This window comes from Aotus nancymaae, unplaced genomic scaffold (assembly GCF_030222135.1).
Source record: "Aotus nancymaae isolate 86718 unplaced genomic scaffold, 86718_ANA_hifiasm-v0.15.2.pri h1tg000062l, whole genome shotgun sequence".
NCBI lineage: Eukaryota > Metazoa > Chordata > Mammalia > Primates > Aotidae > Aotus > Aotus nancymaae.
Genome location: NW_026988476.1, coordinates 15,471,358 through 15,485,714, shown reverse-complemented (window position 1 = coordinate 15,485,714; position 14,357 = coordinate 15,471,358). Strand labels below are relative to the sequence as shown.

The following is a 14,357-nucleotide window of genomic DNA, read 5'->3' as shown; positions in this document are numbered from 1 at the left end:
CCAGGCAGATAAACTTGAGTGATTTCCTTTTTGCAGATGAGCAATATATAAGTCACCTAGTTTTTCCTTTTTCATTACCTTCTAAGGAAGCCAGAGTTAAATGCAGGACTCGGCTATACTAACCAACTCATTCCAGTAAGTTTCTTTTTAAGTGCTTTCATGATGTTTTAATGAACCATGTTTTTCATATATAATATGGAAAATGAGCTTAAATTCTTTCTTTGAATTAAATAGAATAAAAAATAACTAAACATTTTCCAATAATTTCCCTGATATGTGCTAATAATTATTTTGCCCATGATTTATAGTTAAGTATAATCCTAGAAAAAATGTTTTAGTGCAAATCTGACAGAAAACCAGAAAAATGATCTCACTCATTAACATGGACTTCATATAGAGGTTTTCAAGCAAATATTGAACACTCACAAGCAACATACACTTTGTAAAATACATATATATGTCATGGCACAATCCAGACTATATAGAACAGCAAGGTTTTGAAAATTAAACCTATTTCCAGAATTTACTTCCAACATACTTTCATCTTAAATAGAACATTCACGAACCATGTTCTCCATGCTAATGAGAATAACATAAGGAAAAGATTTACAGAGGAAACTCTCTCTTTATCCTACAGCTACTTTTTATTCAGCTTTTAACAGAAGGAATAAAATTCATAAATGGCTTGATATAATAATCTTTGGAGCTGTATTATACAGCAGGACTTCATATCAAACATCTATCACTATATCTTCTAGTTTTTCTGTAAGCAAAATGGTTAAATTAGAGAAATCCAGAGATTTCTCTCACTTTTTGTGGTCTAGTCTCAATCTGCTGAATATAGTTTTTATTTCTCAAACATTTTGCTACCTAAAACTCTTACTTCAGACTATCTCCCAAAATCATACTTTCCTTCTTTCTCCTTGCTTTCATCATTTTATAACACCCAAATTATGTCTTTAGTATCTTCAACATACCAAAAGCATAAATATTCCCAAGGAACCAAAATGAAAACCTACACTATATATAAAATCTTGGTCAGATGCAGTGGCTCATGCCTGTAATCCCAGCACTTTGGGAGACTGAGACAGGAGGATTACCTGAGGTCAGGAGTTCAGGACCATCTTGACCAACATGGTGAAACCCTGTCTCTACTAAAAATACAAAAATTAGCCAAGTGCAGTGATGGGTGCCTGTAATCCCAGCTACTTGAGAGGCTGAGGCAGGAAAATCACTTGAACTCAGGAGGTGGAGGTTGCAGTAAGCCAGCCGAGACTGCGCCACTGCACTCCAGCCTGGTCAACGAGAGCAAAACACCATCTCAAAAAAAAAAAAAAAAAAAAAAAGTCTTTCCAATCTAATCAAACTCACAATTTCATCATCCTCTGAACCTTCTCAACAGCCACTCTCTGATTATTCATTTGGTAGTTATTTCCACATTTTACTGGCATCTTTTTAAATACATATGTCACATAATTATGTTTTACAACCAAGACCTAGGGCGAGATCTTATACATCTTCATATATTTCATAATGTCTAGCAATAATAACCTTTTCCATACCATGCATGCCATAGTATATGTAAATAAACCTAATATTAGTAAGATCGGCTTAAGAAAAATATAACAAACCAATTATCTAATCCAATATTTATATTGTACCATATACTAAAAAATTACATTTGGAAAAATTACCAAAGTATTTGTAGAGTAATTATTCTAGAAAGATTTATAGACTTTATAAAGATGGAATCTTACCTTCAACAGAATGACAGGATTTATGCAGATACATCTGACCACTGCTTTTAGACTTTTCTAGAGAAAATTCTGAATAATCAAAAGTTGAATTCAATGCTTCTTTGAATCTTTGTAGATTTACTTTTTCCTTATTAGAATCTGGTGTCTTAAGTATTTCCTTTCTTATATTAGAAAATGAGTTCAATGTGTTTGATTTAGAGAGTGGTGTACTCATAACTTTTTCTCCCACTGGTAAAGAAAACTGAGAATAACCAGGAGATAACAATTCTTCATTTTTTGCTGTACTCAGTGGAAAATTTACACATTTTGGATTCTGTATATCTTCATTTGATGAGACAACAACAGTTCCACTTGTAAAATTTTTGCTATGATCTCTTGGTATCAGTGGTGGATTCAAAACATAATTTGCATCACTTATCTCCTTAATTTCCAAATACCTTCCAGATAGATCATCTAGAGGTCTACTGCTATCTGATACATGTTCCAATATTCCATCATCGGAATCTGGACTACAGAATCCTAAATCAAAGGTAACAGAAAATAAATCCCTAGAGCAATCAAAAATATCCTCATCATTCTTCACTTTTTCTTTCTGTACACCTCTCAAATCATTATGAGATTCAAAATTATTAGCATCACAGGTGATTTGATCTTGGGGTTCAGAATTATTGTCCAACAAAAGTTCATCAGAAATTAAGAACTGAGAGACCAGAGGCATTTCACTAATAGCAGTCTTGTCTGACTCATGTAAAGATTTGCTTTTACTGTTCAAGGGTGAAAGACTCACATCATTAAAGTCTGTATTAACATCTTCAAATAATAGCAAACTTTCATCTTGGTCAGTGGACAATACTGGGAGGTCACTGTTCTCAACATCGTGATTGTTCTCTCCAACTAAATTCTGTGCAGGGACTCTGTGCATTTGAACACGATTGTTAGGTACTAAATTTTCATTTTGATTATGTTTATGTACATCACGGTCACAGAAGCTTGTCTCATCAGAAATATTATCATTAGGTATATCAAAAAGGTATTTTTTTTCAGATGGATAATTAATACATTTAAGTGAATTCAATTCTAAATTCTGCTGAGAATTCACAGCTGAATGTGACATCAAACAGGTGCATTTATCACTTTGTAAATGCTCTGTATAGGGTAAGAAAAGCAAATTCTCAAGTGCGGAACTCTTAGCAAATTCATATTCCAAGTCTGAGAGTCCACTAAGAGGTGGAGGAGAATGAGATAAAAAACTCTCTACGTTAGCTAGTACCTCTTTTGTCAGTGAGTGACAATTAGAAAATTGATCATCTGTTCTAACAATATACAGTTCTTCTTCAAATGGAAGAAATAAGTTAGATGAAACAGATTTTTCATCACTGAAACTGTTATAACCAGAATCTAAAACATTTCCAGCAAATGAATTAGATTTATTTGTAAACTGACACTCTGTTAATAACACACATGGCTCTTTAATAAGGTTTTCATTAATAGTACATGTGGCAGCAACTTCATCTGTATCTGATGTCCTTTTATCATTTGGTAGGTCTACTTGAAAAATATTTTCAACAGTAGAATTTCTGTCAGTATCTAAAGAATCTATAATACTATGATTATTTTCTTTTTTAAGCTGATATTCTTTTATTTCTTTAGACACCTTTTTCTTTAAAGAAACAATTTTAGAAGGTTTGATGTGAGTTTGTTTCAAAATTTCAGCATATTCTTCATCAGATTCTATCACTGAGGATGAACTGTCTTGATGTATGTTCCTTATAAATGACGATTTCTTGTGAGTGATAGAGGTGTCATTGGCAAGATTATTAGATTCATTCCTGGGAGCGATAAATGTTGAGTTGACATCTTCCATTTGTAAATAAGATCCAATTTCCAATTCATAGCTGCATTCTCCCTATAAATAAAGAAAATTTTAAAAGCCAGAGGAAAACAAAACAGAAAGCCAAATCTGAGAGGAGTTTCACTCTATATTAAAATTTCCCTTATTACATTATTCCAATGATATTCTTTTATACCTTAACAGTTATTCTGATAAATCAAAATTATAAAGTACACTATTGCAAAAAAACTATCAAGTTATCATTAATCAGTTAACTTTGTCGTATCCCCAGTACTTAATACCCAAAAGACCCTTGATAACTATTTGTAGGAAGGACAAATTTAATGATTATGTAAGAACATAAATACTGTGTTTTGCACTTCTAACACTTTACGGAATTATTCTAATTTCCTAAAAACAGATATTTTAAAAATCATGTATATTAATAAAAAACACATACGTTTGTTAAATTTACTCTTTCAATAGCAGTAAACTAAGAATAGCTTTTAGAACATCCAACATAATAGTAACTGTATGTGTACTAGGTTGTATCCTGGAATATACTTCTATTTTTAACAAGTTCCTAATCAAGAATTTGTATAGTGAATTTCTAAGTCTTACTTATCTCTAAGTTATTAGCTAAAACTAAAATCTCCAACATTCCTCATTTCCTCCAAGAATGCTACTTTAATCAGGATTCCTCTACTACTCTTAGACTTTTGAGTGGTTACCTCTCGGCTTTTTTTTTTTTGAGAGCAGTCTCACTCTGTCATCCAGGCTAAAGGACAGTGACTTGATCTCAGCTCACTGCAACTTCCACTTCCTGGGTTCAAGTAATTCTTCTGCTTCAGCCTTCTGAGTAGCTGGGATTACAGGCATGTGCCACCACACCTGGCTAATTTTTGTATTTTTGGTAGAGAGGGGATTTTGTCATGTTGGCCAGGTTGGTATCTAACTCCTGACCTCAAGTAATCTGCCTGCCTCAGCCTCCTACAGTGCTGGGATTACAGCCATGAGCCACAGCACCCGGCCTTCTCTGCTTTTATGAATAATAAATATAATAAGCATTAATGTGAGCCAATGTGTCTCCGTGCTAGTTTATATACTCCTCTTAAACAGAATATTTTCTCTGGTTTGCTCGCAGTGTTAGCCATAAAGCAGGGAACAGAGTGTGGTATATAGAAGGCACTTAATAAATATATGTTAATTTGATTGCACACATTTTGCTGGGATCCACATCTAACTACTTTATTTATGTTGGGGGAAGTAGCAAAGGAGAAAGGACTTACAGAGTGCCTACATAAACTGGTTATGAGTAACATATAAACTGGGAACAACAAACTGCAGCAAACTGCGGGAGGCCTCTGCGGAGGCAAACTTCTCCATGCCTCATGTCCTGGTGCAGGGTGACCTAAGCTGTGTTACCATAAACACTGTGTTCAAGGAGGTAAAACCCCTTCGTAGCACTATGATGTAGCACTATGATGTAACCAGACTTGTAGGCTCCTTGTAAGGCCTGCATTCCAGCAGCTGCACATAGATAATAGGCTAAAGATAACCACGTTCTTGTTTTGTGAAACTCCCAAACCGCCACTGTTATCAATCTTTAGAATGACACACCAGTTAAGGCTCACTGATTGATTTCCAGCTCACTGATTCACTCCACCATCAGGTCACCCTCTCCCGACCATCGCTCCACCCCTGTAGATCAAAGTGACTGTAACCAACAAAATAGTGTGAGAGATCAGAGCTAGGGGCCTTCACTGCCTCCATGCCAAGTGATAGCCCCCTGGTCCCACTTTGTGCCTTCTTAATCTTTTTCTCATTTATCGTCACTGAACTCGGGGTACCCACGGGTGACGTGGAGGGGCTGGTTTCCTACAATTTACATGTATGCATGACCAAAGGCTAATAATAAAAATAGGAGCTACAATTTACTGAGTACTTATTATATGCCAGTTACTAAGTGCGTTATATGTATTAGGTCATTTAATCCTCACAACAATCTTGTGAAATAAGTATTATCACTATACCTGTTTAACAGATAAAACCGATGCACTGAGAGGTTAAATAACTTACAAGCACACAATCAGTAGGAGACAGACTTTGGACTCTAACCCAGGCATTATGGATTTCACACTCATAATTGGTTCACTATGCTGACTCTAGGAAGAATAATCAAGGAACTGCTCAAGGAATCTACAATTCTCTAAACTAGGACCAACCAGGATACAAGAAAGATATCATATAACCTAGATGATACAGAATATTTCAATAAATCCCAATCCAAAAGAATCTTAAACTAGCTTTATAACCAGTTTACATAAATCATTAAGTATATTAAATTCTACTCTGGCCTATCAATATTTACAGATGATATTCTTCTTCTAATTAATTAAATCAGTTTCTTCTCTTAAGGCAGAAACTCATTCCTTATTGAGGTCACAAGGAACTATACAGGAAAACAAAATATTTCTTATTACTTCAAATTAAGAAAAATAAAATCCAACTACTCTACTTTTACTATCACACCAGAAAGAGAAAATTAAAATAAAACCCTACCTCTTCGTGTCTCATTCCTTCTATCATTTGCACAAGGCCTATAAAATGGCGGCATCGATCTGAGTGATCAACTTGATATGTAGGCAAAGGATGATCTTGCCACACTCTCCATTCAGAGAGAGAGAGTTGATGAATTCCAGTGGTTGGTTCCTGAGTCTTAATTATTTAAAAAGTAATAAAAATGATGAAAACATACTGAAATTTCACAAACAAATTTTTAAAAAACACTCAATACACATGTAATCAGCTTAACATAATTTGGATCCATTTAGGTACTCCCAACTAAAATCTGAGAAGAAAAAACTGAAAATAATTTCATGAAGCAGAAAGATACCCTTTAAAATATATTTGTTAAATAACTGTTAGATGACTTACAAGTTGACAATATTCCTGTTTACATATTTCCATGATAAGAGCAAATAGTTAAATATTCTAAAAGAAATCTTTCCTGAGGTTGTTTTCCTAGCTCTCCAGGCACATATGCAACCTTTGATCAGTTCTCTTGACTTTCATAAAATTAACCAATAATTTGTTAATAATAAATGAATAATAACATCAAATTTAAAGTATTACCTATAACTTCAAAACAAAAAGTAAAAACTGGTTTACAAGGATGCTTATGAAAGCATAATTTATGTTTACAGCCAACTGATTTTCAACAAAGCAAAAACATAAAGTGGGGGAAGGACACGGTATTCAACAAATGGTGCTGATAATTGGCAAGCCACAAGCAGAAGAATAAAAATGGATCCTTATCTCTCACCTTATACAAAAATCAACTCAAGATGGATCAAAGCCATAAATCTAAGTCCTGAAAACAAAAAAATTCTGTAAAATATTCAAAAAACTTTTCCAGACATTGGCTTAGGCAAAGAGTTCATGACAAAGAACCCAAAAGCAAATGCAAGAAAAAAAGATAGATGGGACTTAATTAAACTAAATGCTTTTACACGGCAGAGTAAACAGAGAACCAACCCACAGAGTGGGAGAAAATCTTTGTAAACTATGCATCCAGCAAAGGACTAACACTGAGAATCTATAAGGGACTCAAATGGCCAACAAACATATAAAAAATGTTCAATATCACTAATTATCAGGGAAATACAAATCAAAACCGCAATACAATACCACCTTACTCCTGCAAGAATGGCCATAATTAAAAAATAAAAAAATAATAGATAGTGGTATGGATGTAGTGAAAAGAACACTTTTGCACTGCTGGTGGGAATGTAAAGTAGTACGACCATTACGGAAAACAATATGGAGATTCCTTAAAGAACTAAAAGCAGAATTACCATCTGATCCAGCAATTCCACTACTGGGTATCTATACAGAGGAAAAGAAGTCATTATATTAAAAAGATACTCACACATGCATATTTATAGCAGCACAATTCACAACTGCAAAAATATGAAACCAGCCTAAATGCCCATCTACCAATGAGTGGATTTAAAAAAATGTGGTGTATATAGGCTGGGCGTGGTGGTTCATACCTGTGATCCCAGCAGTTTGGGAGGCCAAGGTGGGCAGATCATGAGGTCAAGAGATGCAGACCATCCTGGTCAACATGGTGAAACCCCATCTCTACTAAAAATACAAAAAATTAGCTGGGCGTGATGGCACAGGCCTGTAGTCCCAGCTACTCAGGAGGCTGAAGCAGAAGAATTGCTTGAACCCAGGAGGTAGAAGTTTCAGTGAGCTGAGATGGCACCATTGCACTCCAGCCTGGCAACAGAATGAGACTTCGTCTCAAAAAAAAAAAAAAAAACGAAAAAAAAAGAAAATGTAGTGTGTATATATATACCATGGACTACTTCAGCCATAAAAAAAGAATGAAATAATGGCATTCCCAGCAACTTGGATGGAGTTGGGGACTATTATTCTAAGTGAGGTAATTCAGGAATGGAAAACCAAACATTGTATGTTCTCATTTAGAAGTAGAAGCTAAGCTATGAGGACCCAAAGGCATAAGAATTACATAATGGACTCTGGGGACTCGGGGAGAAGGGTCGGGGGAGGCAAGGGATAAAAGACTATACACTGGGTGCAGTGTACACTGCTCAGATGATGGGTGCACCGAAATCTCAGAAATCACCACTAAGAACTAATCCACGTAACAAAACACCACCTGTTCCCCCAAAACTATTAAAATTTAAAAAAAAAAATGGTTTACAAGAATGCTTATGAAAGCATAATTTATGTTAGTAGAATATTGAAGGCCGAGTGCCGTGGCTCACACCTGTAATCCCAACATTTTGGGAAGCCAAGGCAGGAAGATCACAAGGTCAGGAGATTGAGACCATCCTGTGTAACACAGTGAAACACTGTCTCTACTAAAAAAACAAAAAGTGAGCAAGGCATGGTGGTGGGCACCTGTAGTCCCAGCTACACGAGAGGCGGAGGCAGCAGAATCACTCGAACCCAGAAGGTGGAGGTTGCAGTGAGCCGAGATTGGGACACTGCACTCCAGCCTGGGCAACAGAGCAAGACTCTGCCTCAAAAATATATATATATGTATATATATATAGAAAAAGCCAGATGCAGTGGTGCACACTTTTAGTCCCAGCTACTTGGGAGGCTAAAGTAGGAGGATCACTTGAGTTCAGGAGCTGATGGCAAGCCTAAACAACAAAGCAAGACCTCATCTCTTTAAAAAAAAAAAAAAAAGTTGAAAAGAATCCCAAAACACAACAGGTAAATAGTCAAGCAAACTATGGTATATTGCAGATATACCTATTGTGTTTTGGGATTCTTACCTTAACCATGTAAGATTATGCCTATATAGAAACGTTTAAATTACAGTAATGAAAGGCAGAACTTATGTAAAAATATCACAGTTGGTTAAATATATACAATAAATAATATAAGAAAATTAGTAGTTTTGTAAACTTAGACGTCAATCATTTTTAAAAACTGACAACATTCTTAATTTCTTATAATCCAATGACATTTATTTCATTACTCCCAAAGCTATTGCTTGATCATTATAAAAAACATCTGAGGGCCGGGCACAGTGGCTCACGCCTGTAATCCTAGCACTTTGGGAGGCTGAGGTGGGTGGATCACCTGAGGTCAGCAGTTCAAGACCAGCCTGGCCATCATGGTGAAACCTCATCTTAAAAAAAAATAATAAAATAAAATAAAATAAAAAACAAAAATAATAAAAATAATAATAAAAAAATAAAATTAAAAAAAAGGTAACTCCATGAGGAAGAAGAGGCCAGCATCAGCTGGGCATGGTGGCTCATGCCTGTAATCCAAGTACTTTGGAGGCCAAGGCAGGCGGATCACCTGAGGTCGGGAGTTCAAGACCAGCCTGACCAACATGGTGAAACCCCGTCTTTAAAAAAAAATTAAAAAAAAAAAACAAACATCTGAGGGGTTTTAGTATTAAAGTAGGGGGTGGGTGGGAACATATGAAAATACATTCAACTTACTAGTCTGTTTTCTTCATTTTGTAAAGAAGAAAACTGAACTTGAGGCAATGTTATCTCTTTAATTTCATCACTGTCTCTTAATCTATAGAGTTTGTTCCATAATTTAAATTCTTCTTCTGATAAGAACCAATCTTTCTTTAGGTTACTTTGCCTTGTTCCTATAAGTTGAAAAAATAATGGAAAAGAGATTTTTTAAAAATCTGCAAGGCAAAAAAATCCACAATATCAATTCAAACTCTGTCACCCAGGCTGGAGTGCAGCAGCACATTCAGAACTCACTGTAACCTCGAACTCCTGGGTTCAAGCAATCTTCCTGCCTCACTCTCCACAGTAGCTGGAATACACTCATGCCACCAGGCCTATCTAATTGTCTTATTTTTTTGTAGATACCAAGTCTTGCTATGTTGCCCAGACTCGGCTCAAACTCCTGGGCTCAAGTGATTCCCACCTCAGCCTTGATTCTATTTCTTAAAACTAGTATTCTTCATATAAAACCACTTAGTTTATCACTTCTGCTTCCAAATATCTCCTGAACTTCTCTCATCTCTCTGAATGTACCTATTTGTCTAGAAGCTAACCTTTGGTAATGAATTTATTAACAGAACAGAGTCAGGTAGATATTGGAAAGTTCATCTGAAACTTGGTGCGGGTGTTGAGAGTGGGCAGGAAAGGCCAAGACTTTTAAAAAGGGTATGTATCTTAAGTCTTAAATGGGGTTGGGGGCAAAAGGAGTAAAGGGTTGGGGGAACAGACTTGTTGCTTTTAAAAAGGACATAATAATAGACTTCTAAAAATATGTATAATACATTAATTCTTTTCAGCTTCTATAATCTCTAACAATCACCAAACTGAAAAGGCTAAACAGTACAAAGCAAGAACTCTGGCTAATACATATGAGAGCAGAAAAACTAAGAAGCTACTGAATTAAAAATCAGAAAACTGGCTGGGTACAGTGGCTCACACCCGCTCTGCGGGAGGCCGAGGAGAAAGGATCAGTTGAGGTCAGGAGTTTGAGAACAGCCTGGGCAACACATCAAGACCCCAAGTTTAAAAAAAATAAAATTAGCTGGGCATGGTGTTGCATCCCTGTCATCCTAGCTACAGAGGAGGCTAAGGCAGGAGGATCTCTTAAGTCCAGGAGTTGAGGCTTCAGTGAGCTAGGATTATGCCTCAGGTATTCCAAAATATAGTGTAAGAAGCTTTTTTAAAATGTTAAAAAAATAAATGGCTTCTTTGCATGTGTTTCCTCATCTGTAAAATAAGGGGGTTTGAACTAAATGATCTCTCAGGCCTCTTTCAGACCTGAAACGTAGAGGCTCTAAGATTCTGAAATAGCCAGGTACCCCTAGTCTCTTAAAATAAAATCAGAGTTGCTGGGTGCAGTGGCTCACACTTGTAATCCCAGCACTTTGGGAGGCCGAAGAGGGCAGATTACCTGAGGTCAGAAGTTCCAGACTAGCCTGGCCAACACGGAGAAACCCTGTCTCTACTACAAATGTAAAAATGAGCCAGGTGTGGTGGCACATGCCTGTAATCCCAGCTACTCGTGAGGCTGAGGCGGGATAATTGCTTGAACCTGGGAGGTGGAGGCAGCAGTGAGCCAAGATCATGCCACTGCACTACAGCCTGGACAACAGCATGAGACTCTGTCTGAAATGAAATATGAAATGAAATGAAATAAATTCAGAGCTTTAAGCTCAAATGAATTACATACTAGTGTATATAATATGTACTATGTATATACACTAGTATATAATTTACATACACTAGCAAATACATAGTTTATACACTAGTATATATTTTATAGATTAGTATAAATACACTAGTATATTGATATACCATTATAGAATTATAGAATAATTCCATACATAAATCACATAATCTTAGCAAGATAAATCTTTGACACTTGAAAAATCAAAGAAAATGGAAGGAAACAAGTATAGAAAAATGAACATAAGTTTATATTATCCCAATTTCTTAAAAGGATAGGTTCCAGATATTCAATAAAGAATTGGCTATCCACCCAAGTAATATTTTAGAAATAACTGTTAAACACAAGATTAATTAGCAGCTATAAAAAATATAATGATCACTAAAAATGATTTATCCAACCTAATCAAGTTTTGATGCTTTTATTAATTTATCAAATTCAAGAAAACTAAAAAGACATGCTATGTTTTTATTTTAAGCAAATAACTGGCAAAATCTTGAAAAATGACAGGTATGTTCCTATTAAGTGGATTTGTATTAGGTTTAATAGACATAGCCAAAAAAACACTGATTGACAGCTCTGAGTTAAGGGAAAGAACATTAGCAAATTTGAATCCAGAGCAAATAGTAGGAGGGTAAAGACTTCAAAAATGCATGGTATGAAAATTAGTGGAACAAACAGTTGAACAAACTTGAAAGATATGGCCTTCAAATACATAAAGAACCATTATAAAGGTAAACCAAAGATGAAAACTGTACTTTTTATCTACAAAACTAGATCAATGAGATAAAGGTACAAAGACACAGATTTTTCAACATTAGAGTCTTCTACTATATAGGGTCATTCAGCAATGGAATGAACCCTCATAAAGAAATATAATTTATATTAACAGAGGTATTCAAGTTGAGGCTGGCTATGTATTAACAAGAATCCTGCAGAAGCATTCCCACCTTGATAAGTAATTGGATCACATGACTCCTGAGTTTCCTTCCAAATGTTAAAATATATGATATCTGATTATTTAAAACCTGCATTCGAGATAAAGTAAAATCCAAAACATAAACTTTTTTTTCTCACTTTGATAGTGCAAATATCTCAAGATACTTTCTTGGTATTATGTCTCTGCAGTTCTTAAGCTAGGAGTACTCTCTCTCCTTACTAACAATGCTTCTGGCACCAAAGTATTTGTTTCTTACTGTCTCAATATTACCAATAATTTCATCTAACTTTACCATTATCTTGCATAGAAGTGAATTTTTAAAAAAAATTTTTTCTCCTTTGTGAAAAGGGAAAGAGACCCATGCCCCTCCCTTTCTAGGAGCATTTGCAGACACACAAACAGCTTCTAAATCCTTTAGGCTGGGCATGGTGGCTCACACCTGTAATCCCAACACTTTGGGAGGCCGAGGCGGACAGATCATCTGAGGTCAGAAGTTTGAGACCAGCCTGGCCAACATGGTGAAACTCTGTCTCTGCTAAAAATACAAAAATTATCTGGGTGTGGTGGCACATGCCTGTGATCTCAGCTACTGGGGAGGATGAGGCGGAGAATCCCTTGAACCCAGGAGGTGGAGGTTTCTAAGTAAGCCGAGATCACACCACTGAACTCCAGCCTGAGCATCAGAGCAAGACTCTGTCTCAAAAAAATTAAAAATCTTTTCTTTAATCCCCTGATATCTATGTAAATCTGTGTAAAGACCAAGCAAGCCTCTATCCAACTTTCCAAACAAGAAATGTGTTTTTTTAAGTGTTTGGAGGTTATTTCTTTAAAATACAAACATCAAGGAAGATAGTGTCCCTCTCTGCCATCATCATGAGTGTTCAGGCATTTCTCTAAGATCTATCAATTTCTGCTTGTTATAGACATAAGAGAAGTTTTCATTATTCCTTCAGATAAAGGCAACCAGCTAATGCAAATGGCTACCTCAATTGCCAGGTGAATATGTTATAAACTATGAAGGAATATATAGCAAATGGTGCCTTCTTATATGAGGACAAGTTACTATTAGTCTTGACAACATGTATGTAAAGGATTATAAGTGCTTGGGAGTACATATAAGGAATTTCTTTCTGTCTTGGTATTATCTTAGTAGATTGTCTTCAGCGCATATTGTAATCTGGTTTAATGCTTATTCAAAAATAAAACTGTTTTCTTTCTTTTCTAAACTTTAAGGAGAACATTCTCTGGGTTGGTAGGATATTTTTAACACTGAGTTTCTGTCACTCTATACTACAAGTGTCTCTCCATTTGCCCCAGGAATAATCTCTTATAGCCTTTCCAAAGAGAATGCTTATAATATCCTAGAACATAGATTCAGTTTTACAAACAAGAAATATTATATCAATATATGACCTGCTAAGTAAGAACAGGGGAAAAATGCATGTGTCAAATGCAAAATTTATTTACCATCCTTAAAGGAAAAGATAGATGACTTTCGCTGCAAGTTCCGAGAAGGCTTCTCTGGTTCATAGACACCATGTGTGATGAACATTTTGTGTAATTTTGGGTTGATTCCATCAGGAACCATTCGTGGACTTCTTTGGTAAAAATGAAGGACCTGCCTGTTACTTGAAATAGCTTTATATATATTTCTTTTGTTGGACTGACTCTGATTATAAATCTGTAAAAACAAATATAAAATGTCAGATTATTTCTGTAAATAACAATTTATCCACAACAGGCAATTATTAGTTTGGATTTATTGTAAACATAAAATTGAACCCCAAGCTACTTAAATACATAGAGAATAAAGCTTCTGGGCTGGATGAGGTGGCTCATGCCTGTAATCCCAGCACTTTGGAAGGCCGAGGCAGGTGGGTCACAAGGCCAGGAGATCGAGACCATCCTGGCCAACATGGTGAAATCCTGTCTCTACTAAAACTACAAAAATTAGCCAGGCATGGTGGTGTGCGCCTTTAGTCCTGGATACTCAGGAGGCTGAGGCAGGATAATCACTTGAACCCAGGAGGCGGAAGATCATGCCACTGCACTCCAGCCTTTTTGCACTCCATCTCAAAAAATAAAAGAGGGAATAGAGCTTCTGTTCTCTTGATTTTGT

General features: G+C 35.8%; 1 protein-coding gene across 6 annotated transcripts in view; it reads right to left on the bottom strand.

Moving 5' to 3' along the window:
- FANCM (FA complementation group M) overlaps positions 1 to 14,357 on the bottom strand; it is an 88,304-nt gene that overhangs the window by 33,126 nt on the left and 40,821 nt on the right. For 5 of the 6 annotated variants that reach the window (XR_010338571.1, XM_012456279.2, XM_012456280.2 and 2 more), the window contains 4 exons: positions 13,706 to 13,919; positions 9,588 to 9,745; positions 6,151 to 6,306; positions 1,758 to 3,663 (listed from right to left, as the gene is read on the bottom strand). Coding sequence is in view for 5 of the 6 variants with exons in the window: in XM_012456279.2 (XP_012311702.2) it covers positions 1,758 to 3,663; positions 6,151 to 6,306; positions 9,588 to 9,745; positions 13,706 to 13,919 (2,434 nt within the window). In the remaining variant the exon portion in view is untranslated. Of the gene's footprint in view, positions 1 to 1,757; positions 3,664 to 6,150; positions 6,307 to 9,587; positions 9,746 to 13,697; positions 13,920 to 14,357 lie in introns of those variants that run through there. The other variant, XM_064365835.1, reaches the window with a different exon arrangement.